The 26,823-nt window shown below is 43.8% G+C and overlaps 1 protein-coding gene across 1 annotated transcript; it reads left to right on the forward strand.

Annotated features, from left to right (window-relative positions):
• The first annotated feature begins 204 nt into the window (after window positions 1-204).
• On the forward strand, window positions 205-25,986 carry LOC115384153 (glycerol kinase-like). The gene is given in 20 exon segments (XM_030086492.1): window positions 205-401; window positions 6,764-6,837; window positions 7,250-7,356; window positions 7,524-7,601; window positions 7,694-7,773; window positions 8,916-9,053; window positions 10,537-10,646; window positions 12,323-12,389; window positions 13,743-13,760; window positions 16,241-16,276; window positions 16,357-16,424; window positions 18,916-18,958; window positions 19,206-19,286; window positions 19,382-19,460; window positions 20,496-20,592; window positions 20,664-20,748; window positions 20,836-20,956; window positions 22,227-22,370; window positions 22,444-22,530; window positions 25,503-25,986. Coding segments are annotated over 20 exon segments (1,701 nt in total). The 5' UTR covers window positions 205-308; the 3' UTR covers window positions 25,598-25,986.
• The last annotated feature ends 837 nt before the right edge of the window (window positions 25,987-26,823 follow it).

Below are 26,823 nucleotides of genomic sequence, written 5' to 3' on the forward strand. Positions count from 1 at the left end.
AATTTTCTCACATTCTCACATTTTATTTAATTAATTTAATTAATATTTTCTCATATATTATTATTTTCATTACATCATCATCATTGTTATTATTATTACTAAACTATTCAATAATAATTCACAGGTCTCCTCTGTGTTTATTTCAGGAACGCTGCCAGGTCTTCATGTCGCTATCGTGGTGACGTCATCACTGCGCGACGCACGCTCCGCTCCCAGCTCGACTTTGCTGAGCCGTGAACCCTGAACCCCCGCTCCGGTCGCTACCGGTCCGGTGTGCCGGTTCTGGTCTTGGTCTCGGTCCCGGGCTCATGAACGGCGGCATGGCCGCGTCCTCCAACCGGATCACGCTGGGCCCGCTGGTGGCCGCCATCGACCAGGGGACCAGCTCCACACGGTTCCTGGTAGGAGCACCGGGGACCGGCAGGGAGGGTGGTCGAGGGGGTCCGGGGCTCTATGTGCTGAGGGAAGTGGGTCAGTGTGGACAACTAGATCAGCAGAACCAGGCTGGGTTCTGTTTGATGTGAGAACACAGTCAGGGTTCTGTTTACTATGAGAACTGGACCAGGTTCTGTTTTAGAACCGTATCAGGGTCTGTGTTAGAACTAGACCAGGTTGTATTTCCCTTCAGAACCAGACCAGGGTCTTCATGCTGTTTCCTGTGGAACAGTCAGAAGCTACAGTGTTGTAACCTGTAGACCGACTGTAGCTTCAGACTGTAGCCTGACTATAGACTGACTGTATCTTCTGGCTGTAGCGTTTAACTGTAGACTGACCGTAGTTTTTGGCTGTAGACCAACTGTAGCTTCTGACTGTAGCTTCTGTTTGTAGCCTGACTGCAGACTGACTGTAGCTTCTGACTGTAGCTTCCGACTGTAGACTGACTTTAGCTTCTGGCTGTAGCCTGACCGTAGCTTTCGACCGTAGACTGACTGTAGCTTCTGGCTGTAGTGTCTAACTGCAGACTGACTGTAGCTTTCGACGGTAGACCAACTGGAGCTTCTGTTTGTAGCCTGACTGCAGACTGACTGCAGCATGTGACATTGGTTTCAGACTGTGGACTGACTGTAGCTTCCGACTGTAGACTGACTTGCCTTTATTTTCTGTGGAACAGTCAGAAGCTGCAGTGTTCATTCATTCATTCATTCATTCATTCATTCATTCATTCATTTTCTACCTCTCTCCCTTTCGGGGTTGCGGGTGGCTGGAGCCGATCCTACCTGCTGTGGGTGAAGGCGGGGTCACTCTGGACAGGTCGCCAGTCTGTCGCAGGGTTGACACATATACAGACACACAACCATTCACTCACACATTCACACCTAGGGGCAATTTAGGGTGACCAATTAACCTGACATACGTGTTTTTGGACCGTGGGAGGAAGCTGGAGAACCCGGAGAGAACCCACGCACACACGGGGAGAACATGCTAGCCTCGTGAACCAGACCCGCTCACTCCTCGTCCTCATTTGGATGTGGAGTTAAGCTCAGTCTGGATAGGAGCCCATAGAAACCTCTGCAGGGGGTGTCGGTTACTCCTTTGACTGACAGGCACTTCAGCCAATCAGAGCTTCAAAACAAATACGTCATCAAAATGCGTTTGCTTCTCTAAGGGTTAGCATTAGCTCATTCGCTCTTGCTTCCCTACACACAAAGACACGCGAAAACGTCTTTTCCTGTTGGAAGCTCTCCAGGCCAGACTCCTGCTCTTGCTTGATTGTTGTAATGCTTGGTATTTTGGCTAGAACTTTACTGATTGCAGCTTTCTACGGAGCCCCTAAAGGGACATGGAGGGAAAAAAATTATTTATGGGAAAAAAAGATGAACTTTTGCAGATCTGGCAAAGATTGTTTTTTTTTTTTTTTTTAAGTAGCGTCAATGAGCCGGAAGTAAAGCAGACACACAAAGATGGAGGAACACACACATCACCCGTGGGAGAAGTTTATTGGTTTTTATTTTGGTGTCGGCCTTATCAGTACCTGATCCGTACCCGGAACACGATCCGTACCACACGCTTCGGCGCATGTGCCCGCATCATCGCGGCATGATTTACGGCGAGACAGCTCGTTACGGCAACTCTACTGGGACAAACGTTAAGTTTAAAGTTTAGCAAAATTACATGAAATGATCTGTGTGTGGTGTGTGTGGTGTGTGTGTGTGTGTGTAGTTTAGAAAGAGACATTTATCCTATTATCTCACACAGAGATGATCATTTAAACCTCTTATATTGAAAATGCAATCAAACTAAACTCTTAACGGTGAAACAAAGCCAGGCAATTTTATTTGTGAAGCCCATTTTTACAAATAATTTGTCTGAAATCGCTTTACACAGCATCATAACAACATCCTCGGCCCTTATACCCTCACATCCATTGAGATAAAACTCCCTAGAAAACTCTCAACCAGGAATAATGGAAGAAAGCTCAGTGTGAGCAGAGGAGAGCTCCCCCTGCAGGACGGGCAGACCATCAGCAGATGTGACAGACAAGAAAACAGTTTACAGCACAGAGTATTAAAACATGGAGACTGCCGAGAGGAGCTGAAGAAGGCAGGTTCTGGTGAGAGGCAAGGAGAGGAACCCGCCAAATGAAGACTATAATATAATATAATATAATATTAGCATCCTCAATCACTGTCATGGATGGAATACATTATGAAAATTATTTATTACACAGTAATTTTATTTCAAAGGTTAACAATTAACATTAATTGTGAAAAGAAGCTTTAAAAGAATGTAATCTTAATAGACTGTTGAATTGGAAGCTTTCACTGTGTGTCACAACACACACTTCAGTTCAGCTAAATGTAGCTGTGATGAATGGAGCCTCTCTGGACAGTGAAGTCTGAGTCTCTACAGTCCTCCTGCAGGCAGAGTCCCGTTCTCCGGGGCCTGGTCCCTGGCTCTCCGGGGCCTGGTCTCTGACTCTCCGGGGCCTGGTCCCTGGCTCTCCGGGGCCTGGTCCCTGGCTCTCCGGGGCCTGGTCCCTGGCTCTCCAGGGCCTGGTACCTGGCTCTCCGGGGCCTGGTCCCTGGCTCTCCGGGCCTGGTCTCTGACTCTCCGGGGCCTGGTCCCTGGCTCTCCGGGGCCTGGTCCCTGGCTCTCCGGGGCCTGGTCCCTGGCTCTCCGGGGCCTGGTCTCTGACTCTCCGGGGCCTGGTCCCTGGCTCTCCGGGGCCTGGTCCCTGGCTCTCCGGGCCTGGTCCCTGCCTCTCCGGGGCCTGGTCCCTGGCTCCCTGGGCCTGGTCCCTGGCTCTCAGGGGCCTGGTCCCTGGCTCTCCGGGGCCTGGTCCCTGGCTCTCCGGGGCCTGGTCCCTGGCTCTCCGGGTCTGGTACCTGGCTCTCCGGGGCCTGGTCCCTGGCTCTCCGGGGCCTGGTCCCTGGCTCTCCGGGGTCTGGTACCTGGCTCTCCGGGGCCTGGTCCCTGGCTCTCCGGGGCCTGGTCCCTGCCTCTCCGGGGCCTGGTCCCTGGCTCCCTGGGCCTGGTCCCTGGCTCTCAGGGGCCTGGTCCCTGGCTCTCCGGGTCTGGTACCTGGCTCTCCGGGGCCTGGTCCCTGGCTCTCCGGGGCCTGGTCCCTGCCTCTCCGGGGCCTGGTCCCTGGCTCCCTGGGGCCTGGTCCCTGGCTCTCAGGGGCCTGGTACCTGGCTCTCCGGGGCCTGGTCCCTGGCTCTCCGGGGCCTGGTCCCTGGCTCTCCGGGGCCTGGTCCCTGGTCCCTGGCTCTCTGGGGTCTGGTCCCTGGCTCTCCGGGGTCTGGTCCCTGGCTCTCCGGGTCTGGTCCCTGGCTCTCCGGGGCCTGGTCCCTGGCTCTCCGGGGCCTGGTCCCTGGCTCTCCGGGGTCTGGTACCTGGCTCTCCGGGGCCTGGTCCCTGGCTCTCCGGGGCCTGGTCCCTGGCTCTCCGGGGTCTGGTACCTGGCTCTCCGGGGCCTGGTCCCTGGCTCTCCGGGGCCTGGTCCCTGGCTCTCCGGGGTCTGGTACCTGGCTCTCCGGGGCCTGGTCCCTGGCTCTCCGGGGCCTGGTCCCTGCCTCTCCGGGGCCTGGTCCCTGGCTCCCTGGGGCCTGGTCCCTGGCTCTCAGGGGCCTGGTCCCTGGCTCTCCGGGGTCTGGTACCTGGCTCTCCGGGGCCTGGTCCCTGGCTCTCCGGGGCTGGTCCCTGGCTCTCCGGGGCCTGGTCCCTGGCTCTCCGGGTCTGGTCCCTGGCTCTCCGGGGTCTGGTCCCTGGCTCTCCGGGGCCTGGTCCCTGGCTCTCAGGGGTCTGGTCCCTGGCTCTCCAGGGCCTGGTCCCTGGCTCTCAGGGGTCTGGTCCCTGGCTCTCCGGGGCCTGGTCCCTGGTCCCTGGCTCTCTGGGGTCTGGTCCCTGGCTCTCTGGGGCCTGGTCCCTGGCTCTCCGGGGTCTGGTCCCTGGCTCTCCGGGGCCTGGTCCCTGGCTCTCCGGGGCTGGTCCCTGGCTCTCCGGGGCCTGGTCCCTGGCTCTCCGGGGCCTGGTCCCTGGCTCTCCGGGGCCTGGTCCCTGGCTCTCCGGGGCCTGGTCCCTGGCTCTCCACACTTTGACTTTGTACATTATCAGACAGATGTGACACTACACCAACACAGTTTCAACAGTAAACATCTGACACACAACAGTTGCGTAATTTCATCACATCACACTGTTACACAGACCAGAGAAAAATCTTTTCGCTGCAGTTATTTTTAATTACATTTGATTCCACTCAACTCCAGTGTGCAGAGAACAAATCCACAGACAACAAAATGTAATTTGTATGTATGAATAAGAGAAGGAATTTATTTCAAACATTTAAAAAATCAATTGAAAAACAAAGAACAGAATACAAACAAAAGGAATGAAAAGGAGCAAGGAATAATAAAACTTATTCAATTTCTATGTAATATTATTTAGCAGTGTAGTATTGTAAGGCTGTCTCAGGTTGTGGATAAAGGATGCTGTAGTCAAAATGTTGAAGCTCTGAGTCTTCTTGTACTGAGTCGTGGTCTTTGAGGCCCAGATGCTGGGGAGGGGAAGGACTCCCACTGGAAGCAGGGCTCCAGGACTCCAGGATTCCAACCAGAGCCAAGCTGTTCCTGGTCTTGGTCTTATTTAGTTCCAACACAGAAAACACACTGCATCTGCATTGGAGTGGACCAGGACCAGGACCAGGACCAGGACCAGGACCCTGTGATGGTGGCAAACTTCTGGGACATGTTTAGCCCCATCATCTATGAAGACTGGACACAGAACAGAGGGAATCAGCTCTTAAATGTGACTGCTTTCTTGTTTTCCTTTCACTGAATCAGCAAACAACAAAGCTGTTCCAGTTCTGTGGTCCTGAGGCTCTGCTGATCTTGATAAAACTTGTTCCCTCTTTCCTCCTGCCACTGGCCCTGTCTCATCAAACCTAATGTTGGTTTATTAATTAAAGCTACAGGAGTGAACCAGTGACTGTCTCCTAACAGGTTAATATCACAAGCAAGTGTGTTGTAATTCCCCTTTTTTAACATGTGAAAACAAATCGTTAACAAGTGACCAGAAAACTGTCCTTAAGTTCTACACATAGACATGAATGAATGCAGAGTAACTGTAGAGATATGTCTGTCTAGTTTTATTTGACCACATTTCAGCTTGCAAACGAACTCATAAGAACAACAGCTGTATCCCATAACTAACAATAGTGAATCCTGCTCTGAGTCCCTGATTGATCAGCATCGATACAGACCAGATGGTAGCAAGGAGCAGGCTGGGAGGACGGAGTGAAGCAGCTTCACTGATGAAGCATGGAACCCTCCGAAGAGTGTCCACAAAGCGCTCAAAACGCCTTAAAATGTTCTCACAACAGACATAAATGAATTAGAAAATGTAATTATAACTTTAAGAGAATAAATACTGAAAACACACAAACCTGATGGCGTTAGTTCATCTCTTCACGGCCTCTGAGACCAAACTAATCGAGCGCGAGTTCACAGGCTGAACAGTTAGAACACAGATCACAAAAAAAACAGGAAAAAACATTGTGAGATCTCGCAAAAGTTCATCCTTTTTTTTTTCACCCAACACTATTTTTTTCCCTCCATGTCCCTTTAGGGCAGGGGTGGGGAACCCTGGTCCTGGAGGGCCGCAAACCTGCATGTTTTCCATGTCTCCCTGCTTCAACACACCTGAATCGAATCAAGATTCATGGCCAAGTCCAGCAGAAAGCCAGATAATGAGCCTCACTGCAATCAGCTGTGTTGAAGCAGGGAGACATGGAAAACATGCAGGGCTGCGGCCCTCCAGGACCAGGGTTCCCCACCCCTGCTTTAGGGGCTCCGTAGCTTTCAGACGATGGTTAAAGTTAAAGTCCGTCATCTCCGCTACGCGCAGCGATAGCGTCACTTCCGGTTTATCCGCCGGAATTCACCAAAAAAAATTGGAAAAACAAAAAGCGGCGACGCTGATTGGCTCGGCCGTTTCACGACCGAGTGAAATCCCCTTCTATGGGCTCCGACCCAGACTGAGCTCACCTCCAAAATCCAAACGGATGAGGAGTGGGCGGGGCTGGTTTATCAGGCAAGGGAACATGCAGCCTCCACACAGAAAGGCCCCGAGCCCCCCGGTGTTAGAACCAAGGACCTTCTTGCTGTGAGGCACAAACACTAACCACTGTGCCACCGTGTGGCTCCAGGGTTTCATCCTGTAATGCTCTAGACCGACTGGAGCTTCTGACTGTAGACTGACTATAGACTGACTGTACAGTAAAGCTTCTGACTGCAGCCTGACGTCCGGTTGTTTCCTTCTCCAGGTGTTCAACTCCAAGACGGCGGAGCTGCTGAGCCACCACCAGGTGGAGATCAGACAGAGCTTCCCTAAGGAGGGGTGAGTGGACCGCCATGGAGACGGGCGGCATTTTCAGAACGCCAGACTTCCCTGAAACAAAGCGTCTGAACAGGAATCGTTTCCATGGAAACAGTCGCTTTCAAGAAACTTTTTACTGAAACCATCCCGTCGCCGCTCTCCCTGTCTCCATGGAAACGGTGAATCTCCTTTCTCCCCATTGCCCTGGAAACGATGCGTCTCTCCCCTCTGTCTGTCTCCATGGAAACGGGGCTCTCCTCACTCCCCTTGTCTCCATGGAAACGGGGCTCTCCTCACTCCCCTTGTCTCCATGGAAACGGGGCTCTCCCCTGTCTTTATCACCATTGAAATGGGGCTCTCTCCTCTCTCTATTTCCATGGAAACGGGGATCTCCCCTCTCCCCGTCGCCATGGAAACGCTGCCACCCCCCCAGGTGGGTGGAGGAGGACCCCCGGGAGATCCTGCAGTCGGTGTACGAGTGTATGGAGCGGACCTGCGAGAAGCTGACCCAGCTCAACATCGACATCTCCAACATCAAAGGTACCCCCGCCCGCCTCCACGTTCTCCACGTTCTCCACGTTCTCCACGTTCTCCGCGTTCTCCACGTTCTCCACGTTCTCCGTTCTCCTCGTTCTCCACGTTCTCCACGTTCTCCGCGTTCTCTACGTTCACCGCGTTCTCTACGTTCACCGCCTCTGTCTCCACAGCTATCGGAGTGACCAATCAGAGGGAGACCACGCTGGTGTGGGACAGGCGGACCGGCGAGCCGCTCTACAACGCCATCGGTACGCCACCGGGACGTTCTCCCCCCCACCACCACCAGGGGGAGCGTTCTCCAGAGAACCTGACCCAACGCTCTGTTCCGTGTGTCCCTCAGTGTGGCTGGACCTGAGGACTCAGTCCACCGTGGAGCGGCTCATCAGCAAGACTCCGGGGAGGAACAAGAACCACCTCAAGGTAATTTGGCACCAGCTTCAGGGGGTTTAAAAGGTCTTTTAATTTGAAAAAAAAAAAAAACAAAAACACAGCAATAAATCACTTTTTGTTTAAAAAGTACATAAAGAAAGAAAAAATATATAAAAAACTTTCAAAATAAGAGTTCCATATTAAACATTGCTTGCTTTTACCATTAAAATGCAAAAACAAAAACAAACAAACAAAAGAAAACAGAAAATAAGAGCTTTGGATTCAGTATATTTTACTGTTAATATTAAAATGCAAAAACAAAAAAAGATACAACTTTCAAAATAAGAAGTTTGGATTAAATGTGTTTTACTTTTAGCATAAAAACGTAAAAAAATATTTCAAATGAAGAGTTTTGGATTAAATATGTTTTACTTCTAACATTACAATGCAAAAAAAAACTTTCAAAATAAAAGGTATTGTTTAAATATGTTTACTTTTAATATCAAAATAAAAAAAAGTCTGTCACAATAAGTTTTGGATTGAGTGTGTTTTACTTTTACCACTAAAATGTGAAAAAAAAAATCAAAATAAGAGCTTTGAAATAAATGTTTGACTTAACATTAAAATGGTAAAAAGTCTTCCAAAATAAAAGCATCAGATTAAATATTTTTTACTTTTAGCATCAAAATGTGAAAAACAACTTTCAATAAAGAGCTTTGGATAAAAAATGTTTTACTTTTTGCAATAAAATGTTACATGTAAAAGATATTTGAGCTAAAGCGAGATTTAAACCAATGAAAGTCAGTCTCTTTCAAAATAAAGTACTTAAAATGACATTTTAACTTCAGGTCTTTTATTTTGTATCTAATCTGAATTAGATTTAAAAAGCAGAACCAATAATATTCATCCATTTATCAGCAGTAAATACTGATATACGGATGAAAAATGATGATATTCAATGAAGCGACTTTTTGAAAATGTTTGGACCCGTCTCCATGGAAACTGATGCAAAATGCAACTTTTTAAAAATGCTTCGACAACATTTTTTTAAAATGTTGCACTCAAAAGCTCAACTCTTTCCTTCATTCCTCCTCGAACAGTCTGAAAGTTGGTGTCAAATTACAGCCACACTGCTTTAACTGAGCTGTCCTTTAACCCCGCCCCCTCCTCCCCCTTGGCCCCGCCCCCTCCAGCATAAGACGGGCCTCCCCATCAGCACCTACTTCAGTGCGGTGAAGCTCCGTTGGCTGCTGGACAACGTCCCCGAGGTCCGGGAGGCCGTGGAATCGAACCGGGCTCTGTTTGGAACCGTGGACTCCTGGCTCATCTGGGTGAGTGGAGCACAGCGCCCCCTGGCTGCTGCAGGGGGGACTGCTAATGCAGTACGGGGCCATATTATCATACTGCTGTTGGTCTAAACAGTGATATCGGTGAATTTTAGCATCAGTATCGTTCCACACATTGACATCGTATCGGTCCAGGTGTTAATATTAATATTGGTCGAGACGTTGGTATCGGTTCAAAACATTGATATCTGCCATTTTTTTACCACTGTCAGTTTTACATATTGATATCAGAAGTTTTTTAACATCAGTATCGGTTCAATACATCGATATCGGTGATTGTTTTAACTGTGGTATCTGTCCAGAACTTGATATCGGTCATTTTTGACATTGATATCAGTTCAAAACATTGTTATCGGTAATTTTCAACATCAGTATTGGTTTAAACATTGATATTGGTCCTTTTTTACATCAGTATCAGTTCAAAACACATTGATATTGGCCATTTTTAACCTAAATAATACTTCTAAACATCAATATCAGATTTTTTTTTACATCAGTATGAGGTTCACAATATTGATATCGGTCGTTTTTAAACATCAGTATCGGTTCTAAACATTGATATTTGTCATTTTTAACATCTTGGTATTGATCCAGCTGTTGATATCGGTATTGGACGTCAGTATTGGCTCACAGCACTGATATCAGTCATTTTTAACAGCAGTATCGGTTCTTTATCAGTACAGAGGTCGATATTAGCAGCATCGGCCCAGATTTCTGTATCATTCATGACATCTGTATCGGTATCGGTTCAGACATCGATAACGGTATTGTTTCTGATGTGGGTATCGGTCTCAGTATCGGTCATTTTTAACATCAGTATCAGTACAATATCGGGCATTTTGAACACATGAGCATCAGCATCACATATTGGTAACTTTCTTCCATCAGCCTGATATCGCCATTTTTAATATATCAGTCATTTTTTAATATTTGGTTTCAGAAATTTGGAATCAATCAGTATCGTTCTTAAACTGAACATTTATAAACTTATCAGTATCATTTTCATATCAGTGAGCTTTGGTACATGTCAACCGATATCAGTATCAGTACAAGACATACGTAGATATCGGTAAAGATCTTGATGTTGGTATCGGTCCAGATGCTGATTCCAGTATCGGTCCACACGTCAATATCGGTATCAGTCTGATATCAGTCCAGATGTTTACGTTGGTGTCCTTCCACATGTTGGTATCCGGTATCTGTCAAACTTTATCGATATTGGTCCAGACGTCAATGGAAGTATTGCCCCAGACGTCGATATCAGTATCGGTTCGGACATCAGTCGTGGTATCAGTCTCAGCATCGATGTGATATCAGTCATTTTTAACATCAATATCGACTCAAAACGGTGATATTTGTTATTTTTGACATGGTGTTAGTGATGCAGACATTGATATCGGTATCGGTATCAGTCCAGGCTTCATCTGTATGCTTCCTTGTGCTGATATCGGCCGTGGCATCTGTCCAGTGTCTGACCGGCGGGGCGTGCGGTGGCGTCCACTGCACCGACGTGACCAACGCCAGCAGGACCATGCTGTTCAACATCCACACCCTGAACTGGGACCCCGAGCTCTGCAGGTACCGCCCGTCTCCATGGCAACCGTCTCCATGGCAACCGACGGCAGACACAACACAAAACACCTGAACGACGCTAGACAGTGAAACCTGGAGTGCCACTTTTTGAAAATGTTGGGAGTCTGAGGAAGATGGCAGCCCTCTCTCCTTACTTGACCTCCTGACCTCCCAGGTCACAGTTTGTAAATCCAGCCAGACTTCCTGTCAATCAAACTTTGAAGATACACTGTAAAAAATGGCCGCCTAAATACAAGGTATTAACACTAAATGAGAGAAATAACTGTTAAAGCTAATGAAATAATCAAATTTTAATCTTGATATAAGAATTTTAAATCAAGCATTAAACCTCTCTGTCTTAAATTGATCCAAGATCAAGTGAGATGAACAGGACCAATCAATTTTGAGTTTTTGCAGTGTATAAATTCTAAATTTATGGATTTATGTGAGTTTATTTAATGAGTTGAGACTTATGGCTACAAAAATGAGACATTTGGAAGAAAACAAGTGTCAAAATAAAAGTATTGGTGTAGAAATGTAAGAAAATGTTCAATAATTGTTGAATAAAAACGACAAACAAGAACAAAAAAAATTGTCGCCGAAATACAAGATATCAGTAAAGAAGAGCAGTCTTAAAATTATCGAAATAATCAAATTTTAATCTTTATAATAATTTAACTCTCACTCTCTGAAATTGATCTTAATTTTGACTGAAAACAAGACAAATGAACTTGGTAAGATTTAGATTTTTTGCAGTGTAGAATCTTACAAAGCAAAATTTAAAACTTGATTTGAGTGAAAATGTCTGAATTTACTTGATTTATGTTTGTATTTCAGCAAAAGTTTTCTAAAATCAAGCCAGTTTCCTCTTGTTCTTGCTCTGTTTCTTAAGATACTTTTATCTTGAAATATGCAAAAAAAAATTGTCTTAATGTTGTGAGTATTTTTAGTGGATTTATCTGACAACACATGGGAAAAAAAATCAATCACACCTCGCAAAAACATCATTTCCTCCGAGACCGTTTGTCGTAGAGACGTCGGAGTACCACCGCATGAAACAGGAGAAGTTCCTCCACAAACATCTAGAAGAACTGTTAAATATGTCACACGGTGTATATTTTAATAGCCGGCAAATTTCAATTCCCAAATCCTGCCTTGCTCCGAAGCTCATCCGCTACTGGGAAAAATATGAAAAAAATCACCTTGAACAAGTGGCAATTGTGACTAAATCGTGACTCCTATCAACAAACCGAGCACATGGGAGGAATCCCAAGTTTCTTCTGAACACAATGATGTAACATATGTGGGGTAAATTTCAAATTAAATGTCTGTTTTCTCAAAAGAGAGAAGGTGTGCACTCTGCTCTTCTCTGCCATTTTTCTGTCAGTTATGATGGAGCCGGATGGGAAAAATCTCGTGCTTTTCACAAATTGACGCCTCTGGTGTCAAAACTAAAACTCTGACACTTTTAAAAAGCTCACAGACTGAAAGACGACAGATTTTCCTGTCAGAATTCATATTTATTTCCAACATTTGGCCAAAAATTGTGACATTTCAGAGCAGTTTTCTCCCAGAGAGAAGAGTTTAGTTTTTCTGCTGAGTCACTCTGGGGTCATGTGACTCTCATGACCATATATGGAAGCAAAGTGATGATGTCATCCACAGCTTGCCCCTCCCACCAGGTACTTCGGCGTTCCCATGGAGATCCTGCCTCGAGTGAGGAGCTCTTCAGAGATCTACGGCCTCATGGTGAGAACCCTCTAGAACCCCTCAGAACACTTCAGAACCCTTTAGAAAATCTAGAACTCTTCAGAACTGTCTAGAACCCTTTAAAAGCATCTAGAATCTACAACCATTACGAACCACCTAGAACCCTTTAGAGCATTGAGAACCCTTTAAAACCGTCTAGAACCCTTTACAACATGTAGAACCTGTCAGAACATCTAGAACCTTTTATATCTAGAACCATTTGCAACTGTCTAGAACCCTTAAGAACCATCTAGAACACTTTGCAACATTGAGAACTCTTTAAAACTGCATAGAACCCTTTGGAATTCTTAAAAGATCTAGAACCTTTTAGAACATCTAGACCCCTTTACAACTGTCTAGAACTTTTTAGAACTGTCTAGAACTCTATAGAACCTCGAGAAATCTTTGGAACATCTAGATCTAGAACAGTGTAGAACCCTTTGGAAAATCAAGAACCCTTTAGACCATCTAGAACCTTTAGTAATTCTTAGAACATCTAGAACCTATTAGAATGTCTAGAACCCTTCAGAACTGTCTAGAATCTACAACCATTACGAACCACCTAGAACCCTTTAGAACAATGAGAACTCATCTAGAACCCTTTACAACATGTAGAACCTATTGGAACATCGAGAACATTTTATGTCTAGAACCCTTTGCAACTGTCTAGAACTGTTTAAAATCATCTAGAACTACCTCAAACCCTTAAGAACCATCTAGAACACTCAACAACATTGAGAACTCTTTAACATCATCCAGAACCCTTGGGAAGTCTTAAAACATCGAGAACATTTTAGAATGTCTAAAACCTTTTAGAATGTCTAGAACCCTTTACGACTGTCTAGAACCCCTTAAAGCCATCTAGAATCGTTTAGAGACCTTGAGAACATGTAGAACACTTAACAACATTGAAAACCCTTCAAAACCGCCTAGAACCCTTTGGAAATCTTTGAAAAAACCTAGAAACCGTAAGAACATATACAAAATGTCCTAAAACCCTTTAGAACTTAGAAATCTTTGGAAAATCTAGAACCCTCCACAACATCTAGAACTAGGACAGTCTGGAACCCTTTAGACAATTGAGAACCCTTTAAAACAGTCTAGAACCCTTTAGAATGTCCAGAATTCTTTCCAACTGTCTAGAACCCTTTAAACAGAGAGAACCCTCTAGAACAGTCTAGAACCCTTTTGAACATCGAGACTCCTTTTGAACCATCTAGAACTTCTGGAACCCTTTCCAGCCATCTGGAATCCTGTAGAACTGTCTAGAACCGTGTCGAACCCAGGCTGTTCTGAACGTTCTCTCAGACGTTCTCCTGCCGTGTTCTCTCTCCTCTCTCTCTCTTTGCTCAGAAAATCAGTTCTAGTCTGGTAAGTGAGAACGTTCTCCCATCATGCACTGCTCCTCCCAGACGTTCCCTCACTGCTTCTGTGGTGGCCCGCACGTTCTCCACGTTCTCCGCGTTCCCCACCCCTCCTCTGATCTAGAACCGCTTCTACAAAGCAGGTTCTGGATGACAGCCTGCTTTCTAGAACCGCTTCTGTTATCTAGAACCGCTCTAGATAACGCCAGGTTCTCTTATCGAGAACCTCCACCGGTTCTCCATCAGACGTCTTCACAGACAGATGTGGACTTAGGGGGCGGAGCTTCAACATCTGGAAACAAATATGGTCATCAGTCAGAATCGACAGAATCCTCAGAGTCGCATTTAGGAGTCAATATTTATTCAGTAAAAAATAAATATTAGTGAACATTTATTAAAAAAAAGTTAAACAAATTAAAAAATAGATATTATTGAATATTTAATCAATATGAAATTTTAAACAAATGAAAAAATAAGTGTTAGTGAAAATTTATTAGATGTTAAATATTACACCAATGAAAAGTTAATAAATATAATTGAATATTTATTAAATATTAAACAAATGAATAAATACATGAATAAATACATATTGATGAATGTTTATTAAATAATAAATATCAAATAAATAAATAAATATTAGTGAATATTTATTAAATGATAAATATTAAAAACAAATGAATGAACAAATAAATAAATATTGGTGAATATTTTTTAAATATTGAATATTATGAGCCACAGATAAAGTAGAACATGGAGAAAGACTTGGAAGCTTTGCTTTTTATCAATGTAGATATAATACAGTCACCCTGAATTCTCTTTTTCTCAGTGTCTCTGAATGGGCCATTTTCACAGCTCCACTACTTCCTGAAATTAACTGTGCACATTCATTTCCTGTCTTGCATTATTGGCCAAAATGATTAATCCAGGTGTGTCTTGTTGCAGCAGTCTAAACCACACACACCTGGATTAATCAGTTTGGCCAATAATGCAAGACAGGAAATGAATGTGCACAGCTATTTTCAGGAAGTAGTGAAGCTGTGAAAATACCCCATTGTGCCCCTAAACCCCCCACCTGACCCCCCCCCCCCCCCCCCCCCCCCCCACCTGACCTCAATCACCCAATCATCAACTAATAATGGTACAAACATTCAGATTCATCTTTAATTTTATTTTTGTTTGTTTTCTTTCTTTTCCCAGATGAATTAAATTGAGAATACCTGTCAAATGATGTGTTGAAACAATATGAGAACAGTAACTGTACAACTGCATACCAAAAGTGTAGTTACACTCAACTAATTAAAATGTGATGAACTGATTAACAGAGGATCCACAGCAGAGGCGTCATTTACGTAGGGTTGGTGGGTTATGAAAACCCACGGGCCCTGTTGGGGTGAAATCCTGTACCACCACCACACTGCTGAGGATTTTTGTTTGTTTGTTTAAATCCGAGGCGGAATGAGCAGCAGCTGCTTCTCTCCAGCCAGAGGCACCGCTACTGGCTCGGGCCCCGAGCTGAAGGGGGCCCCGAGCTGAAGGGGGTCCAGAGGGACGGCTAACATCAGTCAATTTCAATGACAAATTGAAGGCGCTACACTAGACGCTGCAACGACAACGTGTCGAAAATCCCTCGCATGGGGCCCTTTTCCGAATACTCACCGGTTAGTTGCTCGAAGGGGGCCGGCGGAGAAGACGGCGGATATCAGCGACACAACTTGAAACCGCCCGGACACATTACAATGACACGTCTTGAACCTACCTAATGGGGCCCGACTACTACCCGCGAGCTTCAACGTGCAGTCAGTGTTGCTAAACACACTTTTTTCGGGTTAGGATAGAGCGTCTCGCTGTCGTTGTCGGCCACCGCCGACATGTTTAGTTCACTCGTGACGCTCGCTAACTGGGAGCCCCGCTAGCTAGGAGCTGTGCCGCTACCACTGCTGCTGTGTTTATATGCGAGGGGAGGGGGAGACGCTGGGGTGCTGCAGGAGGGAGGCGAGGCAGGGCGGAAGAACAGGAGCGGATTTTGAAAATACACTTCAACACGTTTCAAGTGGCACTAGATCCTCTTTACGATATTATCATAGGCGCATTTTGAACACGATATTGAAATTTCCTTTTTTTAATACCACGATTATCGTCAATACCGGTTTACCGCGACAGCCCTAAATGGAACATTACAGTTTAACCAGTGTTCATGACAGCATGTACTATCTTTTTGAAGTGAAAGCCCTAAATTCCTTCAAAATAAAAGCCCTTTGACAACACTAGATGGTGGGCGGGGTCCCGATCGATGCTGCTCGCAGCAATATTTCCACATTTTTTTCACAAAATCCAAGTGTCCGTATTTTCAGTAGAACTTTTTGGGATTCAGTGTTTCCGATGTCGGGGCTCCGGGTGACGACCTTTCCCTCTGACGCCAGGGTGACCTTTGACCTTTGACCCGTGCTCACCTCACCAGCTCACGTCTTCGTTCTTTGACTGTTTCAGAAATCCGGGGCTCTGTCCGGGATCCCCATCTCCTGAGTCCGTCAACCGCCGCACAGTCTGCACCGCTGTAACCCGACACCCCTGACCTCTGACCCCTCTGACCTCTGACCTCTCAGTGTCTGGGAGACCAGTCTGCGGCGCTGGTGGGACAGATGTGCTTCCAGGACGGGCAGGCCAAGAACACGTGAGTGGAGGAAGTATCGGCTCCGGTATCGGTGTCAGCATCAACAGATAGAAAGATCTTTATTGTCAGTATAAAAACTTGTTAGTCAACAGGATGAACAGTGAAATATTTCTCTGATGGCCCTCCTCAGGTCGTGTAGGCCTGCTGGTCCCCAGATCTGAAAGCTGAGTGGCGTGCTCTGAGCAGGGCCGCCAGGTCCCTGTTGAGCCACAGCTTTTGATTGGGCAGCACTTTAACGGTCTTTGTGTCACACACTCAGCGCAGAAGTTGATGTGCTTCAGCACAGCTGATGTGTTTCCTTCCAGGTCTGACCCCTCAGCAAAAACCTCCCAGTCTGTGGTGTCGAAGCAGTCCTGCAGGGCTTGCTTTCAAGTTGACTCGGGGACGCGAAGGCAGCTAACAACGAGCGGAGCGCGGTGCGACAGCTTCTCCAGCTGGAGCTGCTGCTGGGTGGAGGCTGTGTCAGGCAGAGCTGGTTTACAGCAGCAGTACGGGATCTACAAGAGATCAGTCGCCATAGAAACACCCCGACAAGCTGGAGGGAGAGACGCTGAAGCTAGCACCGATGCTAATGCTAGCTAGCGAGCTACCGCTAGCAGTTCACAAGCTAGCATGAGGGATTTTATATACACAACAAATCACAGAAATGTGAAAAGACACTTAGTGAACATACCATCAAGTTAACAGCTGAAACGAACCTTTAGTCTGATAACTAGTGGAACGTCTTTGATTTAATGGGATGATGAGGGGCTGTATTTCAATGGAGACAGAGCCCTCTAGTGGTCATATAGCGCAACTGCAGTAGAAAAAATAAATCTATGAAGTCACGTGTGATCGGTTCCACGTCGGTTAGAAGTCCCGGTTACACATATATAAAAAAATTGTAAACGTTGACTCCCCCTAGAAAGAAGTAACTGAAGCCGTTACTTATTAGCTTGCTAAAGACATGGTTCCCATTAAAACTGTGCTAAAAGGCTATTTGGTGCGTTTAGTTTGTGTGTTACAAAAGTTCACTCTATTGCTGTTCATTACTTTTTATGTTTGGGTTCATTGCACATTTTGATTAGAAAAAACACTACTATTTAAATCAAAGCCAGTTTCTTTGGGTTAAATTATATATTTTTTTTCTTTTAGGATTTCACATGTTTAAATACATTTTATACGTTTTATATGTTTAACATTGGGGGAAAAAATTGTCGAACTTGCAAATTAGTCTGGAAGAATCAATAGAATATAGAATAGAATAAAAAATAGAATAGCAGATCAAATGATTTTAAAAAATCGTGATCTGATATTTTTGCCATATCGCCCACCCCTAGTCTGAAGTGGCCTCCTCTGTCCACACTTTGACTGTCTGTGAGGTTGGTTTCTCTCTGCAGTCAAGTGTCTTGTATGCTTGGATCAGGGCCAGAGACATGTGGTCAGAGAGACCAGCTGAGGCAGTGGTCTGCCTCTGCAGGCCTGTGGGACGCTGCAGTAGACCTGATCCACAGTATTTGTCTCTCTTGTGGGGAAGTTCGCATATTTGTGGAATTTGGGCAGCGCAGACTTCAGGTTGGAGCGATTAAAGTCTCCCGCCACTGTAACGATGCTGTCCGGCTGGGCCGCTAGGTGTAGGCTAATGCTATATAATGCAATAATTAGCATCGGTATCTATCTTGGTATCGACATTAAAATTCGTTTGAGCGTCGGTATTGGTATCGGCATCTCTGTTGGTGTCAGTATCTGTATCAGCGTCAGTATCAATATCCTGTATAGACATCAGTATCAGCATCAGTATCCGTATTGGTATCGGCATCTCTGTTGGTGTCAGTATCTGTAACAGTTTCAGCGTCAGTATCAATATCCTGTATAGACATCAATATCAGTACCAGCATCAGTATCCGTATTGGTATCAGCATCCATATTCATGTTGGCATCAATATCTGTATCAGTATTGGCATCAGTATTGATATTGGTATTGATATCACATCAGTATGTGTATTGTTATCACTATCCGTATTGCTGTCAGTGGTGTCAGCAAAAGTACTGGTATCAGCATCAGTATCTGTATAAGCATCAGTGGTATTGGCATCCGTCTGCATTGGAAACCGTTTCCATAGCAGCATCTCCATTGGTATCGACATCTGTATCTGTGACGCTCTCCATATTGATGTGTCAGCATCCTTATTGCCATCAGCTGTTTTTCAACTTCTAAGTATTGGTCCAAAATCAGTATCAGTATGGTATCAGTCATTTTCTAAAAGCATGTCAGTATCAGTATCTGCTCAGTCAGACTGGTCCGATACCAGCAGCCGATATTTCTCCCTCTAGTTCCGTTGTGTTTGTTTGCTTCTCGTTGCATTAAGTTGATCAGCATTCTATAATTTTTTTCTGGGTCAGTCCTGGTTCTCAGATGTTTTCACAACAGAAACTTGTTTTATACTGATATCGGTGTCAGTATCGTTCCAGATGTCTGGTTGTGTCTGACTGCTGTCTGGGTGTTTTCCAGGTACGGAACCGGCTGTTTCCTCCTCAGGAACACCGGATCCAAGGTAAACGAATGATGATGTCATGTCTTCCCCTGAGGCCATGTTTCCATGGCAACGAGTGACAACACACAACAATCAAATGTGTTTCCATGACAACAGTGCTCAGAGTCCTGTGATTTTACAACTTTTTTAAATGCTCCGTCGTCATGGTAACAAGAGGAAACATAGCCATTGTTGTCAGAATGTTGCCGTGGCAACATGGTCCCTCTCTGACCCGTTGCCATGGTAACGCCCCCCCTCTCCCCTCCAGCCGGTGATGTCGGACCACGGCCTCCTCACCACGGTGGCCTACAAGCTGGGCCGGGACAAGCCGGCCTGCTACGCTCTGGAGGTACCGCAGCGACCTTTGACCCCTGAACCCTCCTCAGGGTTCTAGTGGAACCTCCTGACGGTTCTCTCCCGGTTCTCCCCCCTCCCCCCCACCAGGGCTCGGTGGCCATCGCCGGAGCCGTGGTGCGCTGGCTGCAGGACAACCTGGGAATCATCGGCTCCTCCGAAGAACTCGGTCTGTACCGATACCGGGGCCGATACTGCTGTGTGTGCATGTTGGGCTTAGTGATGCTTAATAAGCACTGATATCGGTACACAGTATCGATGCTTAGTATAAGCATGCTGGTAAAGATTAGTATTGGTTTTGATACTAGGTATTGGCACATAGGTCAAGTTCACAACTAGTATTGGTACTTGGTATCGTCAAGTATCTAAAGGTTAGTTCTGGTATCGGTCCTGGTATCTGTATTTGATATCTGTAGTAGCAGGAGGTCAGTCCTGGTATTGCTACTGGTATCATTACTTTTTACCTGCAGTAGCGGTCTGTCCTGGTATCGGTACCTGGTACCTTTACTAGCTAAAAGTCTGTTCTGGTATTGGTACCTGGTACCTTTACTAGCTAAAAGTCTGTTCTGGTATTGGTACTAGTATCGGTACTTGGCTCCTCTAGTTGCTAAATCCCTGTCTCGGTATCGGCTGTGGTATGGGTACCTTTACTAGTTAAAGGTCTGTTCTGGTATCGGTACCTGGTACCTTTACTAGCTAAAGGTCTGTTCTGGTATCGGTACCTGGTACCTTTACTAGCTAAAGGTCTGTTCTGGTATTGGTACTAGTATCGGTACTTGGCTCCTCTAGTTGCTAAATCCCTGTCTCGGTATCGGCTGTGGTATGGGTACCTTTACTAGTTAAAGGTCTGTTCTGGTATCGGTACCTGGTACCTTTCCTAGCTAAAGGTCTGTTCTGGTATCGGTACCTGGTACCTTTACTAGCTAAAGGTCTGTTCTGGTATTGGTACTAGTATCGGTACTTGGCTCCTCTAGTTGCTAAATCCCTGTCTCGGGATCGGCTGTGGTATGGGTACTTTGCACCTATAGTAGCTGAAGTTTAGTAGTGGTATCGGCACTGGTATGTGGTATCTTAAGTAAAAAGAGGTTATTACTGATATCAGTACTGGTATCAGTACTTCAGACCTGCAATAGCTAAAGAGCTCCCCTGGTATCGGTACCAATATCTGTCCCAGCCACACTGACGCCCCTCCCCCTCCCTCCAGAGCAGTGTGCCGCCTCTGTCGGAACCTCGTACGGCTGTTACTTCGTCCCGGCGTTCTCCGGCCTCTACGCTCCGTACTGGGAACCCAGCGCCAGAGGGTGAGAACCCCCCCTCCTCTTCTAGAACCCCCCCCCCAGAACCCCCCTCCCTCACGTTCTCCGTGTTCTAGGATAATCTGCGGCCTGACCCAGTTCACCAACAAGAACCACGTGGCGTTCGCCGCCCTGGAGGCCGTGTGCTTCCAGACCCGAGAGGTCGGTTCGGTTCTCCGGTGGTTCTCCTCCTCGTTCTCCTCCTCGTTTTCGGGCGACGTTCTCACGGTTCTCCGGGTTCTCGTGCAGATCCTGGACGCCATGAACCAGGACAGTGGCATCCCGCTGAGCCAGCTGCAGGTGGACGGCGGCATGACGTCCAACCGGCTGCTGATGCAGCTGCAGGCCGACATCCTCTGCATCCCCGTCGGTGAACAGACAGAGAGAGAGAGCCCGGTTTCCACGGCAACAGGGACACTAGCTGAGTTTTATTGTCAGGAAAAGTTTCACAAAGCGTATGAAAAAGTTTGCAAAGTGACGTTTTGAAAACGATGTCAGTTTCCATGGAGATAACAGAATCCTGTTTCCATGGAAACAGGCACTGACTGTTTTCAAAAAGTTGTGTTTTCACTCCGTTTAGATGCAGATTAAGTTTCAGTATTTTCAAAAAAAAAAAATTTTTTTATTAGAGACAACTTTTTCTAAAAAGTTGTGCTTTCCACTGTTGGCATGGAGACAGTCGAGCATTTTCAAAAAGTTGCACTCTCCCATTTCCTTGGAGATTCTTTTAAAAAACTTGCATTTTTCCTCAGACAGCTTTTTCTAAATAGTTGCACTTTCCCATTGCCTTGGAGATCAATTTTGAGCATTTTAAAAAAAAGTTGCTCTTCCCCGTCTTCCACACAGAGTTTCAGTAGCTTTAAAAAGTTTCATTTTCCCTCATGTCTTAAGAAATGGAGAGTTTTTCAAAAAGCTGCGTTTTCTTCATTTTCTTGGAGATGGAGCGTTTTCCAAAAGCAGCAGACCTGCCAGCCTGCGCGCATTTTAGAAAATAGAACCTTTTACATTTTCACACTAGCAATATCGAGTAAAGAAAATTTCAATAAATTGAATAAATTTATAATTTTTTTTTACTTCTTAAATTTGCTTTAAAATATTAAAAAAATATATATATATATATAAAAACAACTTTTTGTCTATTTTTCTCAATTTTTTACTCTCCTGTAATTTAAATCTCTTCTGGATCAAATATCAAGAGAGAAATGAGCCAATCAGAGGCCGCCTTAGAGGAGTTCTCTCTCGACCAATCAAATCGCTGGTTATGAAGCGACAAAAAAAACAGGAAGTGAAGAAAAAACTGGATTTTTGTGTTAATTCAGTGGAATGAAGTTAGTTTGAAGCTGAGTCAAAAAAGAAGATATTGAAACTGAGAAAGCCTCAACACGGTGTTTCAGATGAAGTGGTGTCCGTGTTAACTGGTGACCCACTTCCTGGTGGTGGCAGCTCTGAGAGCTGCTGCAGCAGGGAGCTGGGCACCGATTAACAGGGAGACCAGTTCATACAGAACACCAGCTCCAGGTTTAATGTATAACGTTCTCATGTCGTTCTCCTGGTGCTCCTGACGTTCTCCTGACGTTCTCCGGGTTCTCCTGACGTTCTCCTGACGTTCTCCGGGTTCTCCTCGTTCTCCCGGGTTCCAGTGAAGCCCTCCATGCCGGAGACCACGGCTCTGGGCGCCGCCATGGCAGCAGGAGCGGCGGAGGGCGTCTCCGTCTGGAGCCTCCGGTCTGAGGACCTGAATGAAGCCACCTGCGACAAGTTTGAGCCCCAGATCAACCCTGAGGGTGAGCAGACACACCGCACACTACACACACCATATACACACTGTGTTAAAGTGTGTGTTTGGATGTTGTGCAGAGAGCGAGCTCCGGTACGCCCGCTGGAAGAAAGCCGTCCAGAAGTCCATGAACTGGGAGACGACGGAACCGCTGAGCAACGGGAACGGTGGGAGACCTGGAGACACACACACACACACACACACACACACACACACACACACACACATCTGTGGATCATAAATACCATAAACTTTTAATTATTGGTCCAAAAATATTGATTTTAATTAAAAACTGAACAGATTTTTTTTTAAATTAAATAAAAAAAAACAAATACTTTTTAATTATTAGAAAAAAAAATTAAATATAATAAAAAAATAATACATAGTAAATACTTTTTAATTGTTAGTAAAAAACAATATTAAAAATTATAAAAACAAATAACACAAATATTTTTTAATTATTAGAAAAAAACATTAAATATTTTAAAAGCAAATAAAACAAATACTTTTTGATTATTAGTAAAAAGTATATTACATTTTATAAAAAAACACAAAACATAATAGTTTTTAATTATTAGTAAAAAACAATATTAAATATAAAAAATAAATAAAACAATACTTTTTAATTATTAGTAAAAAAGAATATTAAATATTATTAAAAAACAAATAGAACATAATACATACCTTTAATTATTAGTAGAAAACAATATTGATATTATAAAAAAACATACTAAATACTTTTTTAATTACTAGTAAAAAAAAACAATATTAAATATTGGCCACAAAATTATAATTATTGGTTAAAAAATTAATTTTGCCATTAATCATTGCTCAAAAATAATCTCCCCCCTGACCTGCCACCTTATCGTGGTGGGGGAGTTTGAGAGCCCGCATGATCCTAGGAGCTATGTTGCCGGGGGGGCTTTATGTCCCCTAGTAGGGTCTCACGTGGCAAACAGGTCCTGGGTGACGGGCCAAACTGAGAGCAGTTCGAAAGCCCTTATGAGAAAGACAACCAAGGTTGTGACGTGGCCCGGCATGGCGCAGCCGGGGCCCCACCCTGGAGCCAGGCCTGGGATATGGGCTTGTAAGCGAGCGCCTGGTGGCCGGGCCTTTGCCCGCGGGGTCCGGCCGGGCTCAGCCCGAAGGGACGACGTGGGCCGACCCTCCGGTGGACCCACCACCCACCGAGGGAACCGCAGGGGCCGGGTGCAGTGTGGATTGGTGGCAGCCGACGGCAGGGTGCCCGGCGACCCGACCCCCGGATACAGAGACTAGCCTCTGGATTGGCAGACCGGGGTGGTGGTCCCCCTGTTTAAAAAGGGGGACCGGAGGGTGTGCTCCAACTATAGGGGGATCACACTCCTCAGCCTCCCTGGGAAAGTCTATTTCAGGGTACTGGAGAGGAGGATCCGACCGATAGTCGAACCTCGGATCCAGGAGGAACAATGCGGTTTTCGTCCTGGTCTTGGAACACTGGACCAGCTCTATACCCTCCATAGGGTGCTCGAGGACTCGTGGGAGTTTGCCCAACCAGTCCACAGGTGTTTTGTGGACTTGACAAAGGCATTCGACCGCGTCCCTCGTGGCTCCTTATGGGCGGTGCTCTGGGAATATGGAGTCCGGGGCCCCTTGTTAAGGGCCGTCCGGTCTTTGTATGACTGGAGTAGGAGTCTGGTCCACATTGCCGGCAGTCAGTCGGACCTGTTCCCGGTGCATGTTGGACTCCGGCAGGGCTGCCCTTTGTCACCGGTTCTGTTTATAATTTTCATGGACAGAATTTCTAGGTGCAGCCAGGGGCCGGAGGGGTCCGGTTCAGGAACCACAGGATTTCATCTCTGCTTTTTGCAGATGATGTTGTCCTGTTGGCTTCATCGAACCTGGACCTACAGCATGCACTGGGGCGGTTCGCAGCCAAGTGTGAAGCCACAGGAATGAGGATCAGCACCTCCAAATCCGTTTAAAAAGTTAGTTTAAACAACCATATTAAATATAAAAAACAAATAAAACATAATAATAATTTTTAATTATAGTAAAAAAAAAATAATATAAAACAAACACTTTTTAATTATTAATAAAAAATATTAAATATTAAAAAAATACTTAATTATAATAAAAACTATATTAAATGTTATAAAAATAGTAAATACTTTTTACTTATTAGTAAAAAACAATCTTAAATATAAAAACAAATTAACAATACATACTTTTTAATTGTTTGTAAAAAAATTAAATGATATAAAAACAACCAACGTAAGTACTTTTTAATTATTAGTTTAAAAAGCATATTAAATATTATAAAAATAAATAAAATAATAAATAATTTTAATTATTAGTAAAAAATGATATTAAATATTTGAAGAAACAAATAAAATAAGTACTTTTTAATTATTAAAAATCGATATTAAATGTTATAAAAACCAATAAAACAAATACTTTTGAATTATTAGTAAAAAATTAAACATATACAAAACAAACATAAATGCTTTTTTTATTAGTGCAAAGCAATATTAAATATTAAAAACAAATAAAACATACTACTTTTTAATTATTAATTAAAACAATATTAAATATTAAATAAACAAATAAAACATAAATACTTTTTAATTCGTAAAAAAATATTAAATATTGGCCACTATATGATAATTTGGTTAAAAAATTAATTTTGTCATTAAATATTAATCATTCCTCAAAATATTATGTACTTTAAAAAATGTTTATTTTAAAATAGTTTTTTGTGAAAAAAAATATATGCAAAACATAAAATAATAATATTTTTGTTGTAAGAAATACTAGATATTGGTCTTTAATCAAATATTATTAAGTTTTAGTAATTATTAGCCAGTAACATTATTTCTCACCACTAAATATTTATTCTTCCCCATTAAATACAGATTTTTGACCAATAAGTTTTAAATTTTCACCAGTAAATATTCATTTCTGATGACTAAATATTCATTTTAGACCACTAAATATTGATTTTTCAAAAACAATATTGATTTTTGACTAGTAAATATTTGTTTAACCACTAAATACTCATTTTTGACCATAAATAATTAATTAAGGACATTACATGAAGCTTTTTGACCAGTAGTTGCTAATGTTGGCGTGGAGTGTGACGTTCTGTGGTTCCCCGCAGGAGAAGCCAGCATCTTCAGCAGCGTTCCTCTGGGCTTCTACATCATGGGCAGCATGCTGATGCTCATCGGGGCCAAGTTCCTCCAGCCCTCCTGAGCGATGACATCACTTCCTGGTTCCTGACCAATGGAACGTTCTCCAGAGAGCCTCTGAACGGACTTATGATTTGTGCATGAATTGTTCTTTTTTTTTTTTTTTTTTTTTTAACTTTCTGGGTTTGTTTGTGTGGAGAAACTCACGTCTGGTTTCATGAATATTCATTTTCTAATTTGCATATTTTGGACACAAATCATTTCCTACATTTATATTTATTTGTCAATAAGTGTTTGCCAAAGTTTACAGTAATATTCACTGGCCCCTAATAATATTTAACTGACTAAAATTAAATTTTTAGTGGTGACAAATCAATATTCACTGACTTCTAATTCATATTTAGTGACCAATATTTACCATGTATGGACCTGAAATATATATGTAATGGACACTAAATATTGTTTAGTAGCCACTGATTAATATACATTGTTAATATTCACTGGCCAAATTATTTTGGAGCCAAAAATGTGTTTATTAGCCACAAATATATATGTATTTGCCTCAAATTAGCATATTTAGTGGTCACTAATCGATATGCATCGCCAGGAATCAATATTTCGTGACCATTCATTAATATTCATTGCCCAGAAATGAATAGTTTGGGTTACCAAATATTCATTGGCAGTTATATTACTATTCAGTGGCCATTAATTAATATTAATTGGCTGCTAATTGATGTTTAGAGGTCACTAATTAATATTAATTGGGCATAAATTAATATTAAGTGGTCACACATGAATATTTATTTGCTACAAATTAATGTTTAGTAGTTACCAAAGTTCATCATCAATAATTTGTGGTCATTCATAAATATTCATTAGTAAATAATTCATATTTTTGTGTCATCAAGTGCATTAACACTAATTGACATTTGGTAGCCACTAATTGAAATACACGAGTCCTAGCGTATTTTGGGATCTATAAATAATATTGATAAACACTAATTAATAAGCATTGGCCTCTGATTGATTTGTGGCCACAAATTAATATTTATTGGAAAAATTAATATTCATTACATTCATATTTAGTGGTCGCCAATTAATATCTATTGGTCACTAATATTTAGTGGCTACAGATTAATTTTCACTGGCCAGAGATATATATGAATTGGCTGCTAATTTACATTTTGGAGAAACTAATTAATTTTCATTGGACAAAAATTAATATTAATGCTGCTAATTGTATATTCATTGGCCATTAGTTGATATTCAGTTCTCTGAAACATGTTT

The sequence above is a fragment of the Salarias fasciatus genome, assembly GCF_902148845.1.
Source record: "Salarias fasciatus chromosome 23 unlocalized genomic scaffold, fSalaFa1.1 super_scaffold_20, whole genome shotgun sequence".
Classification (NCBI taxonomy): Eukaryota; Metazoa; Chordata; class Actinopteri; order Blenniiformes; family Blenniidae; genus Salarias; species Salarias fasciatus.